Source organism: Orycteropus afer, unplaced genomic scaffold (assembly GCF_000298275.1).
Source record: "Orycteropus afer afer isolate SDZICR_OR568_19922 unplaced genomic scaffold, OryAfe1.0 scaffold00193, whole genome shotgun sequence".
In the NCBI taxonomy this organism is placed as follows: domain Eukaryota; kingdom Metazoa; phylum Chordata; class Mammalia; order Tubulidentata; family Orycteropodidae; genus Orycteropus; species Orycteropus afer.
Window position 1 is genome coordinate 5,162,290 of NW_006921780.1, and position 24,801 is coordinate 5,187,090.

Consider the following 24,801-nt stretch of genomic DNA (forward strand, 5'->3'; position numbering starts at 1 on the left):
TTTGACTCTAAGTATTTTCTGATTTCTATTTTGAGTTTTCCTTGATGCATTGGTTGTTTAGCAGTATGTTGTTTAATTTTCATATACCTGTGTATTTTCCAGTTTTCTCTCTATTATTTATTTCTAGTTTAATTTTATCATTGTGAGAAGATACTTCATATGATTTCAATCTTTTAAAATTTATTGTGACCTAGAATGTTGTCTGCTGGAGAATGATACATTTGCACTAGAGAAAATGTACTGATGTTTATGGAGTATTCCTTATATGTCTGTTAGGCCTACTTGGTTTATAGTATTTTTCAAGTCCTCTGTTTCCTTACTGATTTTCTTTCTAGATGTTCTACCTATTATTGAAAATGATGTATTGAAGTCTCCAACTACTATTGTAGAATTGTCTTTTTTTCCCTTCAGTTCTGTCAATGTTTATCTCATATTCTGGGGGGCTCTGTTGTTAGATGTATATATAAGTACTGTGTTCTTGATGAATTGACTCTTTTATCACTATATAATGCCTTTCTTTTTTCTCTTACAACAGGCATTGACTTTGGTTACTATTCGCATGGAATTTTTTTTTCCTATCCTTCTGTTTTCAACCTATTTGTGTCTTTGGGTGTAACCTGTGTCGCTTGTAGACATCGTATAGATAGATGATGATTTTTAATCCATTCTGCTACTCTGCCTTTTGATTGGATAGTTTAACACAGTTATATTTAAGATAATTACTTATGAGAAAGGACTTACTTCTGTCATTTTGGTGTTGTTTTTTGTTTGTCTTTACCTTCTTTTCCTCATTTTCTCCAATATTGCTATCATTTTTATTTAGTTGATGTTTTTCTGTGTGAAGTATTTTGATCCTTTCTCTTTCTTTCTTCATACATATTTTAGATGTTTTCTTTGTGTTTACCATGAAGATTACATTTAATATCTTAAATTTATTACAATCTAGTTTAAATCGATACTGACTTAACTTCAGTAACATACAAAAATTTTGTTCTTACCACTCCTTCCTCCTCCTCACTTATGCAATTATTACCTTTATACATTATGAGCCCACTCTAATCAGAGAATGGTAGGAAGACTCCTAAAATCCAAGTTCTCAGATGCCAGTGAAGGGCCAACTTTATAAGCAGGGCTTTCAGAGATAGTAGCCTCAGACCTGCTATCTTAACTCTTTTCTCACATGAGGTAAAATCAATAATATTTTTCTACTGCATTCCTAATCAAGGGTTGTATAGAACCTATTAAGGGAATATACCTAGGAGTAAATAAAGTGATGTGTTTTGTGTCACTGGGACATGTACCAAAGGATTGCCGCATTCCAGGTAAGGTAGTTAAAAGTTGTACAAACTCTAGCATTTGCGTGAATTGATCAAAACATTACACATTAAGGGCTTTCTCTGTAACTTGCATTGTGGATACAAATGATGAGCAAAAGCAGAAATGGTCTGTGTCCAGATGGAGCTCATAGTCTAGTGGGGGAGGAGTGACATTAATGAAAAAACACGGGAAGAAATATTTAAAGACAAAATTTGAAAATTATTCTGAAGGGAACAAATATAATACATGAGAGCAAATAGGGGCAATGAATATCACCTGGAACATCTGACAGAAGGAACATTTGATCTGGGTCTGATGGGTAACTGAGGGATAACTTGGTGAAAATGTGTATTGGAGGTAGTAAGTGGAAGGAGGGGGAGGTAAAGCATGTCAGGCAGAGGACGAGTTGCAGGATGAATGTGTAGATTGTTAAATGAAATGTGCCTGACCTCACAGTGCACTGGAAAAACACGACCCAGATTTTCATGAATACTGGATTGGCGTGTAAATATAATAATCTTTATTGTTGTTTCTGTTGTTATCTTCTCAAGTCGTTTCTGTATCTGCTTAGAGAGTTTCTATATAGGGACTATGTAATTTTTAGGGGTAGCCGTTTAATTTTAGCCCCATAAGAAGAAGTTGAGATATTGCCAGGGAGCTGGAGACGAAGCACATGTGCAACAAGTGGTTCAGAACAGAGGATCAGGGACTTACTTGGTAAGCAATATACAAAGGAAGTGGCTTCCTCTCAGACCTGCCAGTTTCTATTTGTGACCACATACAACACCTTTTAGCAAGTCATTTCCCCTCAGGGATTTGCAAAAACAACCTGAGGCCCTGAACTCAAGATTCAAAGAGACCCACAGCCTCGTTTGCCTTATTTAAATGTCTAGTCCGTTTATCTAGCTCTGGTAGCCTAGTGCCTAGGCATTTGACTGCTAACCAGAAGGGTGACGGTTCAAACCCACCAGCCACTCCTCAGAAGGAAGGTTGGGCAATCTACTTCCACAGTGATACCGCCTCGGAAACCCAAGGAGGGGTTGCTATGATTCGGGTCTGATGGCACATAACAACAAGAAGTAAGATGCTCTGGTGGCATAGTGCCTAAGGCATTTGACTGCTAACCAGAAGATTAGACTGGGAAATCTGCTTTCTTAAAGATTTACTACCTCGGAAACCCAATGGGGGTCACTATTAGTTAGAATTGACTCGATGATAATGAGTTTGGCTTTTTGTTTTTTTTGGTACTAGTTCAGTTCAACTAACATTTATTATTAGGCTCTACTAGGCATTGAGACATTGGTGGTTCAGTGGCAAAATTCTTACCCTTTGAGCAGGATATACCCAAAACAAAAAACAAACTAACAAACCCACTGCCACTGAGTCAATTCCAACTCACAGCAACCCCTACTGGACAGAGTAGAACTGCCCCATAGAATTTCCAAAGCTGTAAATCTCTACAAAAGCAGACTACCTCATCTTTCCCCTGTAAAACAGCTGATGGGTTCAAACCACTGACCTTTTAGTTAGCAGTGCTTTAACCACTGTACCACCAGAGCTCCTTCCATGTGGCTCTAGTTCCTGCTCAAGCACCTCATGTGCAACCTCCACCTGTCTGTCAGTGGAGGCTTGCAGGTTGCTATGATGCTGAACAGGTTTCAGCAGAGCTTCCAGACTAAGATGGACTGGGAAGAAAGGCCTGGTGGCTAACCTCTGAAAATCAGCCTGTGAAAACCCTCAAAGGTCTGATCCTCAACCCATCACGGGATGGCACAACATCAAGCAACACTTTATTTTGTTGTACATGGGGTTACCATGAGTTATGGGCCAATTCGATGGCAGTTAACAAAAACAACAGCAACATTAGTCTTTGGCTCCTGTGACAGGGTGCTGTGAATGAAAAGATGAGTAAGTCAAAGGTCCTGTGTTGGAGGGGCTTACAGTCTTGTGAAGGAGATGAATCCCAAAATATGTGACTTAAGTGCCCAATTTCCTTCTGTTCTGGTTACCTAGTGCCACTCTGACAGGATTATACCACAAATGGGATTGCCTTAACAAACAGGAGTTTATTCTCTCACAGATTGGAGGCTTTAAGTCCAAGTACAAAGTGCCAGGCTCTCGGGGCTGGGTGAAAGCCCCTCAATCTTGGGTTCCAGCTCTGCCTTCTGCTCCTGGCCCACTGGAGCTAGAGGTGTTTCTTCACTCAGACAGCTGCTGGCTGCTGAGGCTGACAAGCCCAAGGTTGACAAATAAAAAGGCATAGTTCTGATATTACCAAACCACACGGCAGGCCATTAATTTAAGTCCATTGTAAGTCCCAAGGTCAGGAGAGCATGGCACGCTGCTGAACAATGGCATGGCTACATGCAGGGTCCAAGTGTGCCATAAGCTAGAGACTATCCCCAATGCTTGTCCCTATATACAGGAAGCAGACCACACCCCAAAGGCAGCTACTCAGCTGCTTGTGGTAGATCCCACCATGGAGTTGATTGCTAGTCTCATCGTGGAGAATTACTACCACCAGCTGCCCAGCCACTCAACCAGGCCCAGCCAAGTTGACATACAAATTTAACTACCATACCTTCTCTCTAGATGATCAAGGCAGAATCTCCTTCTTTATTCTGGTTTCTCCCTAGCTCACACATTGGTCCTTCCTGTCTCTTGCTTTTCAGTACTCTGCCAGGGTTCCAGGAGCTCTGGTAGAGTAGTGCCTAAGGCACTTGAGTGCTAACCAGAATGCTGGTGGTTCAAACCCACCAGCCACTCCTTGGAAGGAAGATGGGACAATCTACTTCTGTAGTGATACTGCCTCGGAAACCCAAGGAGGGGTCACTATGCATCGAGTCTGACTCCATGGCAAACAACAACAACAGCCAGAGTTCCAGTCATCTCTCTAACTTCAAACTTTCTTTTCTCCCTTTTCTGTCTTCTCTATCTTCAATCCCTTGGTCCCTCCTACTCAGGGGCTTGGTTTTCAGACTGCAGAAAGTCTTTATCCTGCTGACTATCTCCTTTGCTATCTCAGCTACCTACTTTATCTCTTGTTCAAAAACAGAACTGAGTAAGGACAAAAAGAATGTATAAACTATTAAATACTATTTATTATGTTTACTTGATGAAATAGAGCCCATAGTCTCATTTCTTAGGCACTTACAAGGTAAAAGTATATGAGCAACACTTTATTAGTGGAAATTTACAAATGTATGAACTCAAAGATGACTTGTAGAGAGGATGAGATAACTTGTTAACAAACACGAACCCTGGCTTCTGATATTGTTTCAGCAGCATTCACTATCAGTAAGCACAACCTTCATGTTCATATTAATGAATTAAATTAACTAATAGAATACACATTTTTTTTGAGGATCTAAGATTTATCAGATATTGGAGACACAAAAAAGAGGAAGAAAGTCCCTGGCCCAAAACAACAAATTACCTAGTTGGAGACATATCTATATAGGATGGAAGGTTGGGCAATCTATTTCCATAGTGATACCACCTAGGAAGCACAAGGAGCAGTTGCCAAGAGTCGGATCTTACTCAATGGCAGTATTATGCATTTGTATACTAAATGCTGTAAAAGTATAAAAGTATAAATACCAGTTGCTGTTGAGTTAACTTCTACTTATGGTGACCCAATGTGTGTCAGAGTAGAATTATGCTCCATAAAGTTTTCAATGGCTAACTTTTCAGAGGTAGCTCTCCAGTTCTTTCTTCCTATGTGCCTTTGAGTGTACTTGAACCTCCAATCTTTTGACTAGCAGCTGAACTCATCCATTTGCACCTTCTAGGGATTTCAGGAGTGTAAATATGGAGCTATATATTTTGGTTTGGGTGGGAGGTTTGCTTTGGGATGTATACAAAGATGAAATACTTCATCTGGTTTTTAAAACAGGAAATGGCCAGAGATACAAGGATGGGATGGGCATTCCAAACAGAGGATGTAACATGGGCAAAGACTTGCGTGGGACAGGATTTGGGAGGCTAACAGATCTGTGACAGTTCTGTGTGACTGAAGCTTAAGAAGCAGGCAGGAAAGGGACAGGGAGATCTGATGGGTCAGGTTGCTGAGAAGTCTAGCCCTGTAGGCAACTTTTCAGTAAGGGAATAGAATGATACGATTTATGTTTTAGAGAGATTGTTTTTTGTGTGATAGCAGCCCAGGTAACATGATACAGGAAAGACTCCAGGAAGTGGGTGTGGCTAGGGAAGATATATTTTAGAATTAGGCAGATTGAGGGGATGTGGTTGACAGGAGCCTGGAGTTGGAATTGATGATATCTAATGGCACAAATGATTTGTGCTTAAGTACTAATCAAAAGGTTGGCAGTTTGAATTCACCCAGTGACACTGTTGAAGAAAGACTTGGTGATCTGCTTCTGTGAAGACTATGGCAAATAAAACTCTATGGAGCAGTTCTATCCTGTAACAGGGGGTTCTCCATGAGTCAGAATGGACTCCACAGCCTTTTTTTTTTTTAATGACTGATTGGATATAGGGAGAATTTAGGGTGACAGGTAAGAAGGAGGGAGGAGCTTGGGTAGATGCCCACATTAACTAGCATAGGGGAAACAGAAGAAAAGCAAGTTAGAGGGGATGGGGGGAGTAGTAGAGTGGTCAGGGAGAGACCCATTAGTTCATATTGACATTGAATTTGAGGTGACTTTTGACATCCATATGGAGACAGCCAGCCCATAAGCAGCTGGAAATATTGATTATAAATGAAGTGGTTGAGATTATGGGTATTTAAAAAATTCTCTGACCAATAACTTGTGTAATATAAGACCTCATGAGAAAAATTTATAATTTTGGTGGGAAAGAATTTGAGAGGCTAACGAATCTGTGATAGTTCTGTGTGACTGAAGCCTAAGAAGCAGGCAGGAAAAGGATAGGAAGATCTGATGGGTCAGGTTGCTAAGGAGTCTTTCTAGTCCTGTAGGCAAAGTTATAGCTGTTTTCACAGAATTGGTGCAGCCCAAACCAATAGATTTATGTAGGGCTATTCAGAACACTCTGGTCAATCAGCCGGCAAGAGTTAATAATTATCATCCAAAGGTGGCTGATTATGTTTCTTTATGAATTCTCAAAGTAAATTTCTCAAAGTTTGCATGTCTTTGGAGAATGTACTAATCATTATTTTATTTAGCTTCCTCAAATCAGAGTTCAGGACTCTTAATAATGGTCCTTTGTCAAATGTTTCACTTTGATATGTTTTGAACAAGCATCAAGGGCTCCTTAAGTTTGAAAGGGCTCATTAAAAAAATCTCAAGGCACACAGCTGATTACAAACCATCAAAAATGGTGCAGCAGAATTCCCCAAATTCATACCTCTCCTTCCTATCTTGTTATTTCTGTGATTTTAATAGTGAAATTTACACTCTATTCCTTTCATTTCTTACCAGCTCATCTGAAGTGCTTATGAACAGGTTCCGTTGCTTGCTACGATCCAACTCTCCCAAATACAGACAGAGGGCTCTATCCAATCTTCTTTAATAGATATTTCCAACAGAAAAGTTGAGTTGTTACTCAGATAACAATGTGATTAATAATTAATACCTCAAAAATATTATAAACCCCAAAAACCAAATCCATTGCCATCGAGTTGATTCTGACTCATAGCAATCCCCATTCGGTTTCCAAGGTGGTGGTAAATCTTCACAGAAGTAGATTGCATCATTTTCCTTCCGTGGATTGGCTGGTGGGTTTGAACCGCCAACCTAATGGTTAGCAGTTATATGCCTTAGGCACTGTGCCACCAGAATTCCTTTTAAAATATTATAATATGTACTTATTGATTCAACAGACATTTGTGACCCACCTATTATGTGTTAAGTAATATGCTGCACACCTGGGGCAAAGTGCCTGGTGCTGGGAATCTGACAACAGGAGGCAGTGAGGCAAAATGCAAGTGTGTGGTTCTTGGTGACAATGACCTTGAGTTCAAATCCTATCTTCTCAATGTCTTGGCTTTGGTAAGTAAGATATTTAGTCTCTTAGTCTTAATGTAAAATTGAAGACTTAATTTCTACTTTACAGGGCTGTTGTATTGACAGTAACATATAGTATAGTAGTTGACATAGACAGTAAACTTGAAATTAATTATTATAAGCTCCTTGCTCTTGAGGAGTTCTTCATTCAATTATTATTAATATTCAGACATAGCCATTGTTCTCTCAGTCTAATTAGAGAACAGGTATAGTATCACGTAACTAGAGGTAGTTAGAGTAAGTAAAATAATATAGGGTCTCAGATATTGCATATAACAAAATATATCTGAGTTTAGAAGAATTGAGAGTTAAAAGTTTGATATGCAAAATTAATTTAGCATCATATCAACTGCATACCTATGGCAAGAAGCTTATTTCATAACTTTGGATTAACATCTTACGAAGGTTTCAGACCTATAAGGACAACTTGTATAATGACCAGAGCTAGGACTGACTGAAGGCCATACCAGGTGCAGGCATATACTTGTAGAAATGCCTTGCTTAATCCCCATCAATCCTACAAGGTAGTCCTAGACATTCAAGGTCATCTTCATAATTCCTGGGCACTGGCTTGACCCAAGTTCACTCTCCTGAAGGTCCTAAGGAACTCTTATGCCTGATTCATTATTTTTTTGTGCCATGTTGGGGCATTATGCTGTATACACAACAATTGCTATCAAATGAACTCCAACTCATAACGACCTCAAGTGTGTAAGAGTAGAACTGCTCTCCATAGGGTTTCCAGTGGCTGGTTTTTCGGAGGGATATTGCCAGACCTTTCTGCTGAGGTTCCTTTAGCTAGACTTGAACCTCCAACCTTTCAGTTAGCAGATGAGCATGTTAACTCTTTCCACCACCCAGGGACTCCATGGGACATTGTTGTTGTTGTTGTTATGTGCCATCGAGTCGGCCCCGACTCATAGCTACCCCTCCTTGGGTTTCCGAGGCAGTATCACTATGGAAGTAGGATTGCCCAACCTTCCTTCTGAGGAGTGGCTGGTGGGTTTGAACCGCCAGCCTTCTGGTTAGCAGTCAAGTGCTTTAGCCACTATGCTACCAGAGCTCCTTCATGGGACATTAGGACAGTAGGGATTTAACTGAAAGAGCACAGCAGAGAGAGGCAGGGGCAGGTTAGAGAGCAAGGATGTTCAAGAGTGATCCCTCAATTCATCTGCAGGGTGGGGAGTGATTTTATTTCAGGGGAAACTCAGCCTATTCAGTGTCACTGTGGAATTTTCCATGCTTTATATCCAAGTCTCTTTGTTCCTTTCTTCATGTCCCTTCCCAGGACAACTGTTTTTCACCTCCTCACACCTGGTCCATTGCTTTAGTTGACACCTTAGTTGGTTTGTCTAACTGTGACTCTTTTCTCTCCAACATGACATAACTTTGGAAAGAAGGTTGAGCAATCTACTTCCATAGTGATACTGCCTCGGAAACCCAAGGAGGGGTTGTCATGAGTCGGATATGATTTGACAGCAGTGTTTTTTTTTTTTTTTTTTGTGACAGAACATGGGTGTCTGAAGCCTGCATTTCTGCATTTTGATATTTAATGCTTACTATAATTTGATTCCGTTATGCGATGTTGAGGAAGAATGTTGAATCTACCCTGAACTGGCAGAAGAATGAACCTATCAATATCAGAAGACATACAACCAGATTGCTCCTTAGAAGTGAGGATGGTGAAGCTTCTTTATCTTGCTTGCTTTAGACACAGTAGGAAAGACCAATTGCTATAAAAGGACATCATGTTTGGTAAAATAAAGAGTCAGTGAAAACAAGGAAAACCCTCAATGAGATAGACGGATACCACAGTCTCAACAATGGGCTCAAACACGTCACAGGTCATGAAGATGGCCCAGGACCAGACAGCATTTCGTTCTGTTATACATATGACCATGAGTTGGAGCCAGCTCCACGGCAATGAACAACAAGTGTTTGTTGGCTTCTTTTTACTTCTAGTTCCATCACGTACCCTTTGTTTGAGCTGGCTGGTCACTTTTGATGCTATCCAACAAAACTTAAAACAGCTTCACTTTCCAGTCACTGAGACTCACACCTTCATTCTGCATCAATGCAGTTTATTTCTGTTGTCCAGCCTGGGATTGTTCAAGGGGGTTTAGGATTTAGCTAGTTACATTTGCTAACATATAAGGGAAAAATTCTTCAAATGATCATATGAATGCCCTGTTCACTGGCAACTAAGAGTTAATGTCTATGTAAGGCTGGTTGTGTTTTTATCAGTGTAATGGGGGTGGGGACACTCAGCCCCACGTTGAGCCTCACAGCTTTCTGGGCTGAGTCTTAGGAACTGCTATGAATCCTGGTAGTTTCATCATCTATACCGTCATCTCCCAAGTTCTCTCTGGAGAATAACTCTGCTGCAAAGTTTTTTGTTTTGATGGCTGGGTTATACCTAGTTCCCTTGAAGTACCCTAAAGTGCTGCTCCACTTCTTATGGACAGTGGGGGTACTGGATATGGCTGCTGCTTCTTGCTGAGGTTGCTTGAAGTGATGTAGAAAGAGACTTTGGCCAGAAAGAAAACCTTACTTGGCTTCTAAAGTAGTGCCTGAAGGAAAGCCTAGTCCAGAAATCTAGTCATTACAGAAAGAGATTTTCTCACTTTCCATTTGGAAGGTGTCTTTACATGGCCAAGAGCCACACTCTTACAGCTATGCCATCATGTGTGGATGGGTTGGATAAGCACAAAGGTTCCTGGGCAAAGGGGGCATGGAAGGTTGAAATGCAGCCCATTCTGCTTGCCAAGGCATGCATTCAGCTGTGGAGCTGCCCCTGCAACAAGGAAAGGGTGCCTTTGCCTAATTTGCTCCAGCTGCTGTGAATAGCGGAGACCATGCATCATGGCTCATCATAGATATTGAATGTGAGCAAAGTTTTTCCAGGTGGTGCACTGTGACATTATAAGCATGAAAATATTGATCATCTCTGCCCACAGGGTTTTGCTGGGCAGGGTCATCACCTCCAGTCATAAGAAGCCTCCAGCCATGTGCAGTTTCCATACATCATGAGCAGTCTTGATTGTTTACCACAGTGTGCCATTAAAGAGATGATTATCTTCTACATGTACTGTGAAGTGAAGAAGGTTGGGAAGCACTATGCTAGAAAACCTACCTTATCATTCATCCAGAAGAGAGTCATTCCGGAAAGGGCATGTGCCAATTTGTCCATCTAGGCACAAGTTATGTCCAGCCACAAAGGGTTTTCTGTTTTGCTTATGTGTTGGGATGTGGGGATTTGCAAACTCCCAGTAAGATCTGGGCAGAGATTTTGGGTCCAGAGCCCCTGCCAGTAGAGGTGGTGGTTGTTCAGTTTCTGGAGAGAGAACGGTGCCTGGAGTCTAGATGACAATTTCATAGCTTGAAGTCCCAAGAGGTTTTCTGTCACATGTGCTGATTTTCCCCATCTGTGCACAAGAGGGAGATGTGAGGACATGTTTACTGGAAGGTGCTACTGGGGAACTCCAGGCTCATGATGTACCCAGGAGATCTATGCAAATAGCACAGGGGATGCCTTCAGTCTGGGGAAATCTGGAGTAGTAGTACCTTGTCTAGCCACCCCACTTGGGCATTCAACTTCTTAGATCAGAAAAGAGAAACAGGAGCAAGTGGGGAATATTTGACATTGGTTTGGAATATAGGTTCAAGGCCAAATGTAGGCTCAAGCTACCTACCTTGTTCCTGGGTGAGCCCTAGTTCCTCCTGAACCCCAATAAGTCCACCTTTGCCTATAGTTGGTGATGAGTCACCAATAACTTTACATGGGCTTTGGTCGTTTAGAGTGCTGCAAACAAATTTCCCACTAGCATAAGGAATCTTAGAGTTTAAATTACACACTGACTAATTAATAATAGCCATTCTACTTGTTTATAAAAATTTATTTTGAAATGTCAATCCAGGACCCCCTAATTAAACCCTCAAATCTAGTCCTTTCCAGATGAAAAGTCAGGTTACTCATCTTCCTCCCTCTCTCCTTCAGATGCTGACTTAAACAGGTGGCTCACCTGGCCCTTCGCTCCTTGCTTCTCCTTCCCCTTTCTTCCTCCTCTTCTTTCCTCACTCCTCTCCTCTTCCCTCTTTGCCTCTCCTTATCAGTGAGGAAGCAAAAGTTGTTCTGTCTTGTTCTCTAGGACATTTGGTTGATCTTCAGATTCAAACTAAACTGTGCTTCAAGTCCCTCTTCAAATGAAGTAGCACCTCCCTGCTTGTCCAGCTCCTAGATGTCCTCACTATCATGGACCCATTTGCAACTTATTTTAATTTCCCAATGTTTCTTCCCACTGTTCATTTGTTATCATTGTTTTCTCCTTTCCACAGACTCCTGGGTTCAAATGTATCTTTTATCAGTAACTTCCTATTTGATAACTTAGCTTTTAAAAAAGGAACATTTATAAAACATTCGATTCACCAAGAAGCCCCAAATATGTCCTCCCAACTATAGCAGAATTGAGGACCCTCAGAAAGTGATGACTTCTGACCAGATCTCCAAAATATAAACTCCTGCAACAGAGCTGGGTTTCTCTTCTCTCTTTGCATATTCCAGAGAGGGAAACTGAGACACAGACTGCTGTGAGTGTCCCTAGGTCATTACACATGGTTGTGCAGATTGTGTACTGTGAAAGGGCAGTTGAGGGAGCAAATGGGAACTGAAATTCAGCCTGTGTTTCACTTTCTATTTCACACACCTGGCGTGGGGCTTTGTTTGCCCAGAATGGGGTGCTTGTTTTCTAATTTTCACACTGTGATCTACCAGTGGCCCTGAGTGTCATACAGGCTGGAGTTTCCACACTGTAGTTCAAAGGTATGGGGGTTCTTGCACTTGAAGGAAGGGATCAACTTGCCAAGTAGGCCAACTTATGGTTGGCCATGGACTGGGAAAGCAAGGGCACTGTGTATGGATGAAAGTACCCATAGACCAAAGTGCTATACAACTCCTCAGAGGTATAAAGAAGAGTCCCAAGGGCTGGATGGAAGAGGTACAACCTGAATGGACGTAACAGGAGTAGAAGACAGAAAGGATTTACCTTATCAAAGTACTGCACTGTAGAATAAATCGTGTTCACTGATTCTTCTTTGGAGGAAAGAACCTGTAAAACACCCATCTTCTCCTTAAGTGAGTGTGACCAGGCCAAATCTTATAAGCCCTGCTTCCCACTTGTCACCCTGCCCATCACCCCTCCCTGTCTCCACTTTTACTAGGTAGCCTCTGTTCCTAGCTTTAGTTCTGTTTCCGTCCAGAGCTGTCGGAGAGAAGCAGCTGGACAAGACCTTCAGGTCTTAGAAGGGAGAGTTTACATGGTTCACAGTGAGTCTTGCTCAGTCAAGGTCTTAGCTTTCCATGGACTCTATGGACCCATGTACTTTATCAGTTCGAGCATAATGCCAGATGGACTAGGTACACCTCAGTTTCCTCCTTCATTCCTTGCAGATTTGTGAGGAGTAGGCTAGTGGAGGCACAGAGGAAAGATATGTTGTAGAAGCTCGATCCAGGGTGGAGGTGAAGGAGGGGCAGGCAGGTGAAAGGCAGGTAGGAGGAGGGAGTACATCACAGAGTGACTTGGAATCTGAGGAAAGCAAGCTGCTGGTGTTGCCAGATGAGGAAGTCATGTTCATTATGTCAGCTCCATGCCCTCTGTGAGCCCTTAGCAATCTGCTCACTGTATCAGTGGCCACAGAATAGCCTTCACCTCATTCCAGAGGTTTTCTTGTTGTTTGGTCCCTATAGGAGCTACCCTAATCCTAGTCATGACTTGCATCTAATGTTGTAGCCATTCCTTCTGGAGGGAATCTCAGAACCTCATCCCCAGAGGCTGCCAGGGAGTGGTGATTGACTTGGTTCTTGTTCTCACAGAGACACTGAGGGCATAATTTCCCTGACAGTGGTATTTCTTGGTTGGGCCCCCAGGACTCTTGGTGGTGTGGTCCACGAATAGCATCAGCTCACCTTGGACTGGGAGATTTCATCATAGATTCTGTTCTCTGCTGGCTGGGTGTTTCTTGGAAGCATGATTTGTTCATACACTATTTTCTTTGAAACAGCATCTGTGTCACAAAAAAATCACACAACCACAGTACATGAAAGGCAGATGAAATTTTAGAGATTATCTATTCTAATGCTTTTATCTTTTTAAGATAAAGAAATAAAAGCCTTAATCAGTCCATGACTACTAAAGTTTCTTGACTCTGAATCCAGAACTTTTTCCAGTGTATCTTGTCTAGTGACCTGTACTTGCCTCCATATCTCTATCCAAGATAGACTCATCTAGATTGAGGCCAGGAGCTGCTCCCACTCTACTGGTGCTCACATCCAGGGGACTCATCCCTCTTGAGATGGATGCTTGAGTCCTTGGTCTGTCTTTTCCTGGTCTAGGGATTGTATGTGGTAGAGGAAGCATCTGGCTCAAGCCTCACCCAGAGCTCAGTGAGAATTTTTTTCTATTCTAGAGTCAATATTTGGCTAAAGAAATACTCCCAGCCACCTGTGTCTGCCATGAAAGGCAGCTTTTCCATCCAGGGTGGGATCCCACTGAACTTAGGGACACTGGCGTTTAGCTTTGACTTCCTTAAACAGCTTGTTGGCTTTTCATGTGAGTGTCTTAGTTTCTCAACTATATTATCTCTAGTGCTATATTGTGTTGGAGTCTTCTGGTACACACATGTTTTAGCTACCTCATTCAGGCTTTATGGGCTGTGTGAAAGCCCTTTGACCTTGGGCTTCATCTCTGCCTCTTGCTCCTGGCCCACTGAACCCAGAAGCATCTCTTCACTCAGGCAGCTACTGGCTGCTGAAGCTAACAAGCCCAAGGTTGACAAATAAAATGACACAGTCCCAATGTTACCAAATAACACAGCAGGCCATTGATTCAAGTTGCTTGAAAGTCCCAGGATTGGCAGAGCATGGCAGGCTGCTGAACAACGACATGGTACCTGCAGGGTTCAAGTGTGCCATAAGCTAGAGACCATTCCCAAAGCTGTTTCTTATATGTGGGAAGCAGACCACTCCCTAAGGCAGCTACTTAGCTGTCACAGCAGATTCCACCATGGAGTTGATTATTAGTCTTATGATGGGGAATACTACAGCCAGCTGCCCAGCCACTCAACCAGGCCCAGCTGGTTGACACACAAACTTAACTACCACACCTTACCATTATTACCTCAAAGCTGAGCTCATAGTAGAGGCTGCACAAATATTTGTTGCTTGCTCGCTTGATTCACAAAGTCAATAAACATCTATTAATTTCCTTCTATGTGTCAAACTCTATGTGAGGCCCCAGAGAAACAAAGAGGAGAGATAAGTCCCTATTCCCAAGAACTGATTTGCTGGTGGAGGCACTCATCCCAGTGTACTCTTTTACTTTGGCACTGACATGGAAAATTTAGGGCCAATTTGCAATGAGACGGCCAGAGTTTTGAGCCTTTATATTCCAGGGCACCTTAACACAGCCATAAATAACAGATCCAGTAAGCTGAGCAGTATCGCAGGGCTCCAGTGTTTCGAAGTCTAGGGCTATTCCATCTTCTGTTCCAGGTTTGGCCAGTGACCCTGACTGAGTGCTTTCTTATTTCATTTGTAGATGAAAAGAAATAGTCATTGTACCTCCCTAGGAGGCTGTCAGGCACTGAGGACAGATGTCATCTGAAGGATCCTTCAGATTACCCAAGGCCTGAGCAGGTTGTGCTATTCTTCCTATCATGAAGTCACCTGTGTTATGCCACAAACCCACTTCCCCTAGAATGCCCCCTTCTGTGCCATTCACAGACCTTTCAATTATAAGTATATTGTTAGGTGCTGTTGAGTCATCTCTGACTCATAGTGACCCTATGCACAGCAGAACAAAACACTGCCCAGTCCTTAGCCAGTCTCATGATCCCATACCTGAGCCCATCGTTGCAGCCACTGTGTCAATACATCTAACATTTATTGAATACTTCATATGTACCTGTTGTTGTTGTTGTTATGTGCCGTCAAGTCGGACCTGACTCATAGCGACCCCTCCTGGGGTTTCCGAGGCAGTATCACTACAGAAGTAGATTGCCCCATCTTCCTTCTGAGGAGTGGCTGGTGGGTTTGAACCACCAGCCTTCTGGTTAGCAGTCAAGTGCCTTAGCCACTATGCTACCAGAGCTCCCCTCATATGTACCTGGCGCCAGATAAATTATTTTGTATGTGTAATTCCATTTAGACCACTAAAAAAAAATGCATCAAGCTTTATCATTGTGCTTATTTTACAACCTAGAAAACTGAGATTTACAGTGATAAAATAACTGGCCTAAGATCCTATAGGCTCACCTTAGACTGACTGCAAAATACACGTTCTTTGTCTTAACTACTGTACTCTTATCCCTGATCTCTTCCAATGTTTATCTAGGTAGTCTTGTGATGGAGGACTTACCAGAGGTTTTATTGAAGGTCTTCAAGGAGGAACCTGAGGAATCAGACCCAAAGGAGAGTCAGAAGGATGGAAGCAGAGATAGAGCCTCTCTATATCCTTACTTACTATTTTGATTGATGGAAAAGAAAGAACTTGGGGGCACATGAGAGTAGAAGGAATAGGCTGATGTAATGATTCCTCCAGGGGCCCAAGATCAGGCATTCTAAATTGAGAATGATATAATTATAAGGAATTTAGAGGGGTTCGGGGGACCTAGTGACAACCATGGGCCATGGAATGCAAATTTAGTATATATCCTTTGATGACTTTCCAAGAATCATACTCAAAGAAAAAAAAACAGTGTTAGAGGGATCTGTGGAGGCCTTCTAGTCCAAACATTATTTCACATGTGAGGACTCTGTGCCAGAGAGGCAAAGGCACTTGTCCAGTGAGGCACAACTTAATGACAGGACTAAACTAGAACTCATGTTCTGAGCCCACCCCACTAGTGATCCAGGAGCAGATTCTGGAGATCATTGAGGGTAATGTCATGCAGCTCTCAGGGCCATTTTTCTGGGAGGCAGTAAGGTGGAGGCAGTAAGGTTCTGTTTCAGGAAGAAAGAAGGGGCATTTCCATATTTTATCATCTGGTGAAATCTTACCTTGTCTTCTCTTGTACAAATGGAACAAAAGTACTGCAGATAGAATGAGAATAAGCAAAAAGAGCACAACCAGCACCATCATCAACCCAGTGTGGTGAGTATGAAGGAGGCCCATTTTGTTGTCTGCAAATAGAAGACGAAGTGAGTCTTTACTTCCTAGGAAATAGACCCGAGAGGCTGGGCAGGCTTGGCTGCACTATAACTATTGGATTCCTTCCTGGGGAGTACCAAAGCTTCAAGGGAAACTGCGTTTTCTGCTATTAAAAGCCAAGATTAGAAACTCTCAATCAGAGGGCCACACAGGGACTGCCTCAGAACACTTTGAAATGTATGACATCTCTCAGAAGGCTTTGGGCTCTTTCCCAGTGGACTTCCTGGCAGGAGATGCCCTGGAGGACTAGTCTTGGCAAAAGAAGGTACAGTCCCCAGAGAATAAGGCCCAAGATCAGGCCTTGTAACTCTTCAGGGTGATTTCTGAGACTCCAGGAGAACAGGACAGAGCTGGTTACCTGCACAGAGTTGCTGGGTGGAGATGGAGTCAGAGTTGTTGCTGACTGGGTTCCAGGCTGTGCAAGTGTAAGTCAACTCTGGGTCCTCAGGGGTTTGGAAGATTCCAAGGACATTACCCTCTTTTCCCAGGGGACTCCATCTATATGACACATCTTTTTCTTCCTTCTCCACAGAGCAGATCAGTGTGACATTACAGGAGCTATTCATAGATGTCATTAAACTCTGTGTAATTTTTGGCTTTCCAAGCCTACCTATGAAGGAAAAATGCATAAGCAAATGGTGTCATAGATTGAATTGTATCCTCTGAAATATGTGTCAACTTGGCTAAGTCACTATTCCTAGTATTGTGTGGTTTTCCTCTATTTTGTGATCCGATGTAATTATCCTCCATTTTGTGATGTGTTGTAAACCTTGACCTCTATGTGAAGTAAGGCAGGGTGAAAACAAACAAACAAAAAAACCAAACACACTGCCGTCAAGTCGGATCCGACTCAGCAATCTCTCCTTAGGTTTCTGAGGCCATATCACTACAGAAGTAGATTGCCCAGTCTTCCTTCCCAGGAGTGGCTGGTGCGTTTGAACTGCCAGCCTCCTGGTTAGCAATCAAGTGCCTTAGCACTATGCTACTGAGATCCTGATTAGGTTATGTTAATGAGATTAAGTTGTATTTGTTATGTTAACAAAGCAGGATTGGGATGAGATGCAATAGTTTACTTAGCTCACAGCCCTGATGCAACGTAAGGGGAGTTTCCCTGAGGTGTTGCCTGCAACACCTTTTGTCCTTCAAGAGATAAAAGAAGAACAAAGCAAGCAGAGAGAGAGGGACCTACTACCACAAAGAAAGAGGAGCCAGGAGCAGAGCATGTCCTTTGGACCCAAGGTCCCTGTGCTGAGAACTCCTAGACCCAGGGGAAGACTGATACCAAGACATATGGAGATCTCCAAGGAATACTGGGTCCACAGATACTGAAAGGAGACAAGAACATTTCCCCAGAGTTGACAGAGAAAGAAAGCTTTTCCTTAGAATGGACACTCTGATTTTGGACTTCTAGCCTCCTAAATTGTGAGAGAATAAATGTATGTTAAAGCCATCCATTTGTGGTATTTGTGTTATAGCAGCACTAGATAACTAAGACAAAGTGGTGAGCTGGAGCTATTTTGTATCAGCTTGCAAGAGCCAATTGTTAAATTTTCAGGACTTTTGCAAGACAGTTGTTAAACACAAACATCATTTAAAATTAAAATATAAAAACTTACATTTTATTTAACAACAAAAAAACCAAACTCACTGCCATCAAGTTGGTTCTGACTTATAGCGACCCCTCCTTGGGTTTTTGAGGTGGTATGTCTATGGAAACACATTGCCCAATCTTCCTTCTGAGGAGTGGCTGGTGGGTTTGAACCACCAGCCTTCTGGTTAGCAGTCAAATGCCTTAGGCACTGCACCACCAGAGCTCCAAACACGTAATTTTCTAATTATTTTTCAACATTTTACTATTGTCTATGATCTTGAGGTTATTTACATCTATTGTATCTTGTCCTTAGTAATGATGTACTTCTGGGCATGTCTTCCCAACGCTGCATAACTTGAAAGTAGGGGTTCTGGCAAGATGGCGGACTAGGCAGAAAGACTGCACAGACCCTCTTCAACAAAGAAAAGGGAAACCAATTGACACAGACACGGAAGATAATCTTGGACCCCTGAGCCCTGAAGGGAAGGATATAGAAGTGGACTAAATAAACCCCAATTAGCAGAAGAATTTGCGTGAAAATAGCAAAAAAGGAGACATACGGAGCTGCGGTCTGGCAGTGATCCTGAGCGATCCTGATGGCACAGACAGCTTGGAGATATCTGAGTGCTGGTAGGACCTAAGAATTAACCTAAAAATCAGCCCTGCTAACCAGGGACTGCACAGAGGACTGCTCTGGTGGCTGGGGAATAAATGGAGAAGGTAAAGAGAAAGGTTGGCTGAGCTGTGGACTTTTGCAGGTCCACAGGGTGCCACCATTTTGAAGGTTTAAAAGTGACTTGACTATTTTGGATATTTAAAGAGACAGTGCTCTTGCAGATTCCTGGGGCTTAAGAATACGTTCTGCTTTCCAGAAACCCAACAACACGCCTGACCTGAAAGACTGAAAAGGTACGACATTCCTCTTGTTACTCTTATATCCCACACCCACTTGGTGAATGGAGGTGCAGCCACCCACCACTCCCACCTACCTTCTGGGCCCACAGGGACTCCACAGTCTGTGTGCTCAGATGGAGCCTGGGTGCCCTGCCCTGTCCTCCACCGATTTTTTTTTCCTCTTTTTTAATTTTTCGCTTTCTTTTGCTTGTATTTGTCTGTTTTAGAACAACTATTATTATTAATACTTTTGTCCTTTTTACTGTTATTCTTAATCTTACCCTCCCAGGTCCTAGTTTTCAGTATTTTTTCTTTTCCCTGTTCCTGGTTGAATTTTTTTTTTTTTAATTTAAGGTTTTTTTTTTTTTTTTTTCCCTTTTATCTCATGGTTAACCCCATTCCTTGCTTTTCTTTTTGCATTTTTCCCTTCATTATTTGCCTTCTCTGCTTTTTTTTTTTCTCTTAGTGCTCTATCCCCAGATAGTACAGGTTTTCTTGTTTTTTCTTCTTCTTTTTCCCTTTTTTCTTTTTTTTTTTGGTTGCTGTTCTTGTATGATTACATGGTGTGTTTTTGTCCATGTGCTTCTAGTTTTTTGATGGTTATTCAATTGTAATTTGTGTCTAACTGAGTGGGAGACAACAACAGTCCCCATAAGACACAACTACACCCACACCTCCTGCAATTTCACTTACTGAGCGAGAGCCACTACCTCCTTCTCCACAAATGGGCCAACAATAAAAAACCACCAAGAAGAGCCTGAATCACCCTTGGCTGCTCTTCACAAACAGTTAACAGAGATCTAAATATAACAACACCAAGATGATGCCTCGGAGACAACAGACCATCACAGTCCACACAAAGAAGGAGGATAAAGTGATAGAAACAAGGGAGCAGGATACAGACCCAGAACACATCCCTGAGGAAGAAGCAGCATTGGAACTCTCTGATAAGGAATTCAAAAGAATTATCTTTAGGTATCTTCAAAGGACTGAGAGACAGACCAAAGAAAACACAGAAAAAACCCTAGAAGAATTTTGGAAGAAAATACAAGAACAAAATGACAAAATAAATGAAAAATTAGAAATGATTCTAAATCTACAGACAGATCCAGAAGATTAATACTAAATTGGCAGAAATAAATAACACATTGGAAGGGCAAAGGAGTGGAATTGATGCAATGGAAGACAGAATTGATCAGATTGAAGACAAATACCTGAACACTTCTTTGGAAAGGGATCAATCAGGAAAAAAAATGGAAACAAAATGAAGAAAGCCTAAGGTTCATGTGGGATACCATCAAAAGGAATAACTTGCGTGTCACTGGAATTCCAGAACAAGAAGAGAAAAATAACTTGAAAGTAGCCACAAAAATTGGCAAATGCTACAAACTAGGGCCTGATTTCCAATAAAACATCTGGAGTGTTTAACTGACTGTAAATTTAAACTTAAGAAAAGTTATTAATGTAGGTTAAACTTAAAGTAGCTCATGTTTGTAGTCATTACATTTTGAATAGCACACACACACACACACACAAATCCAGTATTCAAAAACCATATCCAGTTCTGCAAAAGTGTTGCTCATGGCATTAATGAACAAGTAAAGTTCCAATATATATACATACCTTTGTTGAATCACTTTTTCCTTTAAGTTAATTTAAATGATAATACTGTGCCAGAAGGCTGGCAGTTCAAACCCACCAGCCATTTCTCAGAAGGAAGATGGGGCAATCTACTTCCATAGTGATTCTGCCTCGGAAACCCAAGGAGGGGTCGCTATGAGTTGGGTATGACTGGAGGGCATATAACAACAAGAAGAAGATAAAAAGTATGACTCAAGCAAGGGTGACAACTTGAGTAAGGGTAGTGACTTGAGTGCATTCCACCCTAATCCTTCCTTATTAACATAACGAACATGATCTAATACTAATTACCATAACTATAAAAGCTGATCACCTTTAAAAAGGGAGAAAGAGAATCAAGATCAACAGCCCAAGACTGATTTCAATGAGGCGGAGCTCAGACATGTCTCCTCTCTCCAAACTTTTCACCAATTCTGACACTAGCTGTCCTTCTCACAGCACTCTCTACTTCTCTGCTGAGTTCAATAACTCATTGTAAAGGCCACACAAAACTCACAGACCATACTCAGATTTATAGGGTTTATTATGGAAGTACCAGGTTACAATTTGGGATCAGGTAGCACTCAGGATATAGATCTTTGTTCAGGACAGGTTCTTGGCTGTGCCTGCAGGCAGGCCTCTCCCTAGAACTTTGCATCTCAGCTTTCAGCCTCTCAGGCCCCTTGGGCCAGTGAAGCCTCTGCCCTGCTTGGGCAAGTATTACAAAGCTCTTTAGCTCTGCAAATAAGTACCCAAATGAACACCACTCTGCTAGTAAGCCTCAACCCAAAGACACTCAGCTCTCTAGCTCCATAGGTCGGTCAGTGAGTGTAGTTCCACCTATAAGTACTTGGTGGTACCTCACTCCACCAGTAAGCTTCCTGTCTGAAGGTGCTCAGCTCTCTCACTCCATGGTCCAGAAAACTCACCATGCTGTCTACTGCCAGACTCTGGTTCTGGTGCTTCTGCTCCCATTTCTGTGCTGTTACTTCTTGCTGTCTCTTACTGCCTCTTATCATAGCTTTCTGTCTCTTGGGAGCTCTGGTAGCATAGTGGCTAAGACATTGGACTCCTAACCAGAAGGCTGGTGGTTCAAACCCAATGAATTTTTTTTTTTTTTTTTGTCTCTGTCCCTTGGGTCTAGGAGGGTCCCAGCACAGGCACTCTGGGCCCAAAGGATGTGCTCTGCTCCTTTCTCTTCTTTCTTGGTGGTATTGAGGTCCAACTTTTGCTTAAAAATTGGCTCTCTTCTTAGCCTAGCAGGCTGCAGAATTGACCAATTTCATTGTTAGAGTTCCATATACCTTATTTCCATGGTCCCATTCACACTAGGATGCCATTTGCCTTATTTGTGTTATTAGCAAGCTATCCAATCCCCTTGGTGGGTCACAAGCACCTTATTTGCATAGTCTCACCCAATCTTTCAGTGGGGGTTACAAGACTATGTCAAGAAAGACCAATTAATTTACTATATCACAATAACCTTATCCTGCTTCATTAACATACTGGTCAGGATTTACAATACATACGCTGTTGTTGTTATGTGCCATGGAGTCAGACTTGACTCATAGTAACATATAGTGACATATATGTGTGTGTGTGTGTATATACAGACACACATTCCATGGAGAGTCGATTGAATATTTATCAACACACCATTGCAGGAAGTAATCCTTTAAAAATGTTTTTGTTCTATTTTTTGGTGTATGCATCTTTCCTTTAAGTGTTTTGTTCTGTTTTAAAGTGTCCATGGTGAAAAGCTACTTCTTTACGTAATTTTTTTTTTTTTCAAATGCAATTTTAACTTATGGTGACCCCATGGGTTACAGAATACAACTGCTCTGTAGAGTTTTCTTGGTTGTGACCTTAAAAGAACCATACCACCAGGCCTTTCTTCCACAGTCCTGCTGGGTGGGTTTAATCTGCCAACCTTCAAGTTAGTTGTTGTTAGATGCTGTCAAGTAGTTGAATGCAAATCACTTGTGCCACCTAGTGTTACTACTAAGGAGCTCAGATGGGGTAGTGTATAAAGCATCTGGTTGCTAAGCAGAGGTCAGCAGTTCAAACTCACCAGCTGCTCTGCAGAAGATGGGGCGATACACTTCTGTAAAGATTACAATCTCAGAAACCCAAAGGGGGTCGCTGAGTTAGAATCGACTCAATGGCAATGAGTTGTTGTTTTTTTTTTCTTTTGGTTAGTGTTACTACTAAAGAGCAATCATATTTTAGCTCAGGTAGTGGGTAGATCAGGAGCTCTGGTAGTGTAGTGCCTAAGGCACTTGACTGCTAACCAGAAGGCTGGCGGTTCAAACTCACCAACCACTCCTCGGAAGAAAGTTGGGCAATCTAGTTCCATAGTGATAACGCCTCGGAAACCTAAGGAGGGGTCGCTATGAGTCAGGTCCCACTCGACAGCACATAACAACAACAACAACAGTAGGTAGATCTGGGGTCCCTGGGTGGTACAAATAGTTCATGTGCTTGGCTCTAACCAAAATGTTGGAGATTTGAGTTCATCCAGAGGCATTTCAGAAGAAAGGCCTGACATCCTACTTTTGAAAAATCAGCCACTGAAAACCCTATGGCGCACAGCTCTACTCTGACACAGAGAAGACTTTGATTAGCTACCACACATACATATTTGTACTACATATACAAATATGGATTAGTGAAAAATGAACCAAATTGTGTTTTTGTGTGTGTGTGTGAATGCGCATGTGCGTGTGTGTGTTTTTCTTCAGAAACTTGATTTAGAGGAATGTCTATGTCACTGTTTGGTATTCGCTTATTTTTAGAAAGCCTTTTTTTTTTTTTCCTTTTTGGTGAGTCTTGAGGTGAGGAGTAACCAAACTCAGTGCTGCTGAGTCAATTCCGACTCATAGTGACCCTATAGGACAAAGTAGCACTACCTCCTAGATTTTCAAGACTGTAAATTTTTACAGAAGCAGACTACCACATCTTTCTTCTATAGAGAAGCTGGTGGGTTTGAACCATCAACCTCTGTGTTAAGAGCTTAAAGCTTTAACCACTGCACTATCAGGGCTCCACCAAAGTGAGGGATGTTGTTGTTGTTGTTATGTGCCATCGAGTCGGCCCCGACTCATAGCAACCCCTCCTTGAGTTGCCGAGGCAGTATCACTACAGAAGTAGATTGCCCAACCTTCCTTCCGAGGTGAGGGATAGTGGTGAAGAATACGGTTCCTATTTTATTTTTTCTTAGCAGGAATGAGACTTTATCTGGACAAAGCTGCTGAGTGGAGAAAGTCAGAATCGTGGCTGACAGGTCTTAATCCTTTCAAGCCAAGGGGTGTGGAAACATTTTTAGACCTGGTTTGGAATCCAAGCTCCACTACTTTCTAGTTGCAAAATGTTGGAGAAAGTGTATAGCTTCACTGAATTTCAGTTTCTTCAATTTTAATATGAAGATAACAATTTTCTCTTGTTAGGGTTGTTGTGAAGATTAAATGAGGTATTAAATATAAAGAACATTCTAATAATCACTTATCTACCAGAAATCTTTCTATCAGTGCTTTAATGTACATTATTATATATGGAAAGAGACAAAAAATATAAACTAGCAATAGGGATTGCCACTGGGAAGGAGGCAATACATTTCACTGTATAACCTTTTGCTTTGTTCGTTCATATATTGACTAACCCACTACCCACTGCTGTTGAGTTGGATCCAACTCATAGCAACTCCTCCTTGGGTTTCTGAGGCAGTATCACTATGGAAGTAGATTGCCCAAACTTGCTTCTGAGCAGTGGTGGTGGATTTGAACCGCCAGCCTTCTGGTTAGCCTTAGGCACTATGTCACCAGAGCTCCCATATGTTGCCTAAGTACATGTATATGTAATCTTCATATATTTTTCAAGTTAGCTGGTAGAATGTTAGACACATTTACTAAATATTAGTTCTCTTCTCTTTATTTGCCCATTTAACTATCCATAAGGTACAGATTTTATTGTAAGGATAACTTAGGTGTATCTACAACATGGATTAGCCACATTTCTGTGTATTGTATGGAAGATGGATAGTGAGATCCTTGAGACATGCCCCAAATGTTCTCTATGTTAGAAATCAGTGCTGCCCAATGGAAATATAAAGTGAGTTTTACATATAATTTTAGATTTTCTCTTAGTCACATTAAAAAAGTGAGATGAAACATGGTAATAATTATAACAATAA

The 24,801-nt window shown here is 41.8% G+C and overlaps 2 protein-coding genes across 2 annotated transcripts in view; both read right to left on the reverse strand.

The window, feature by feature from the left end:
- SLAMF6 (SLAM family member 6) overlaps positions 1 to 10,494 on the reverse strand; it is a 54,488-nt gene extending 43,994 nt beyond the window's left edge. Inside the window, exons 1-2 of the mRNA XM_007947790.2 lie at positions 10,438 to 10,494; positions 9,650 to 9,809 (exon numbers count right to left, since the gene is read on the reverse strand). Coding sequence (XP_007945981.2) covers positions 9,650 to 9,809; positions 10,438 to 10,494 — 217 coding nt within the window. The remainder of the gene's footprint in view (positions 1 to 9,649; positions 9,810 to 10,437) is intronic.
- Positions 10,495 to 10,663: 169 nt separating this feature from the next.
- CD84 (CD84 molecule) overlaps positions 10,664 to 24,801 on the reverse strand; it is an 83,633-nt gene continuing 69,495 nt past the window's right edge. Inside the window, exons 4-9 of the mRNA XM_042781892.1 lie at positions 16,866 to 17,117; positions 16,357 to 16,479; positions 15,716 to 15,748; positions 13,267 to 13,364; positions 12,347 to 12,409; positions 10,664 to 10,729 (exon numbers count right to left, since the gene is read on the reverse strand). Of these exons, the coding sequence (XP_042637826.1) occupies positions 10,664 to 10,729; positions 12,347 to 12,409; positions 13,267 to 13,364; positions 15,716 to 15,748; positions 16,357 to 16,479; positions 16,866 to 17,117 (635 nt within the window). The remainder of the gene's footprint in view (positions 10,730 to 12,346; positions 12,410 to 13,266; positions 13,365 to 15,715; positions 15,749 to 16,356; positions 16,480 to 16,865; positions 17,118 to 24,801) is intronic.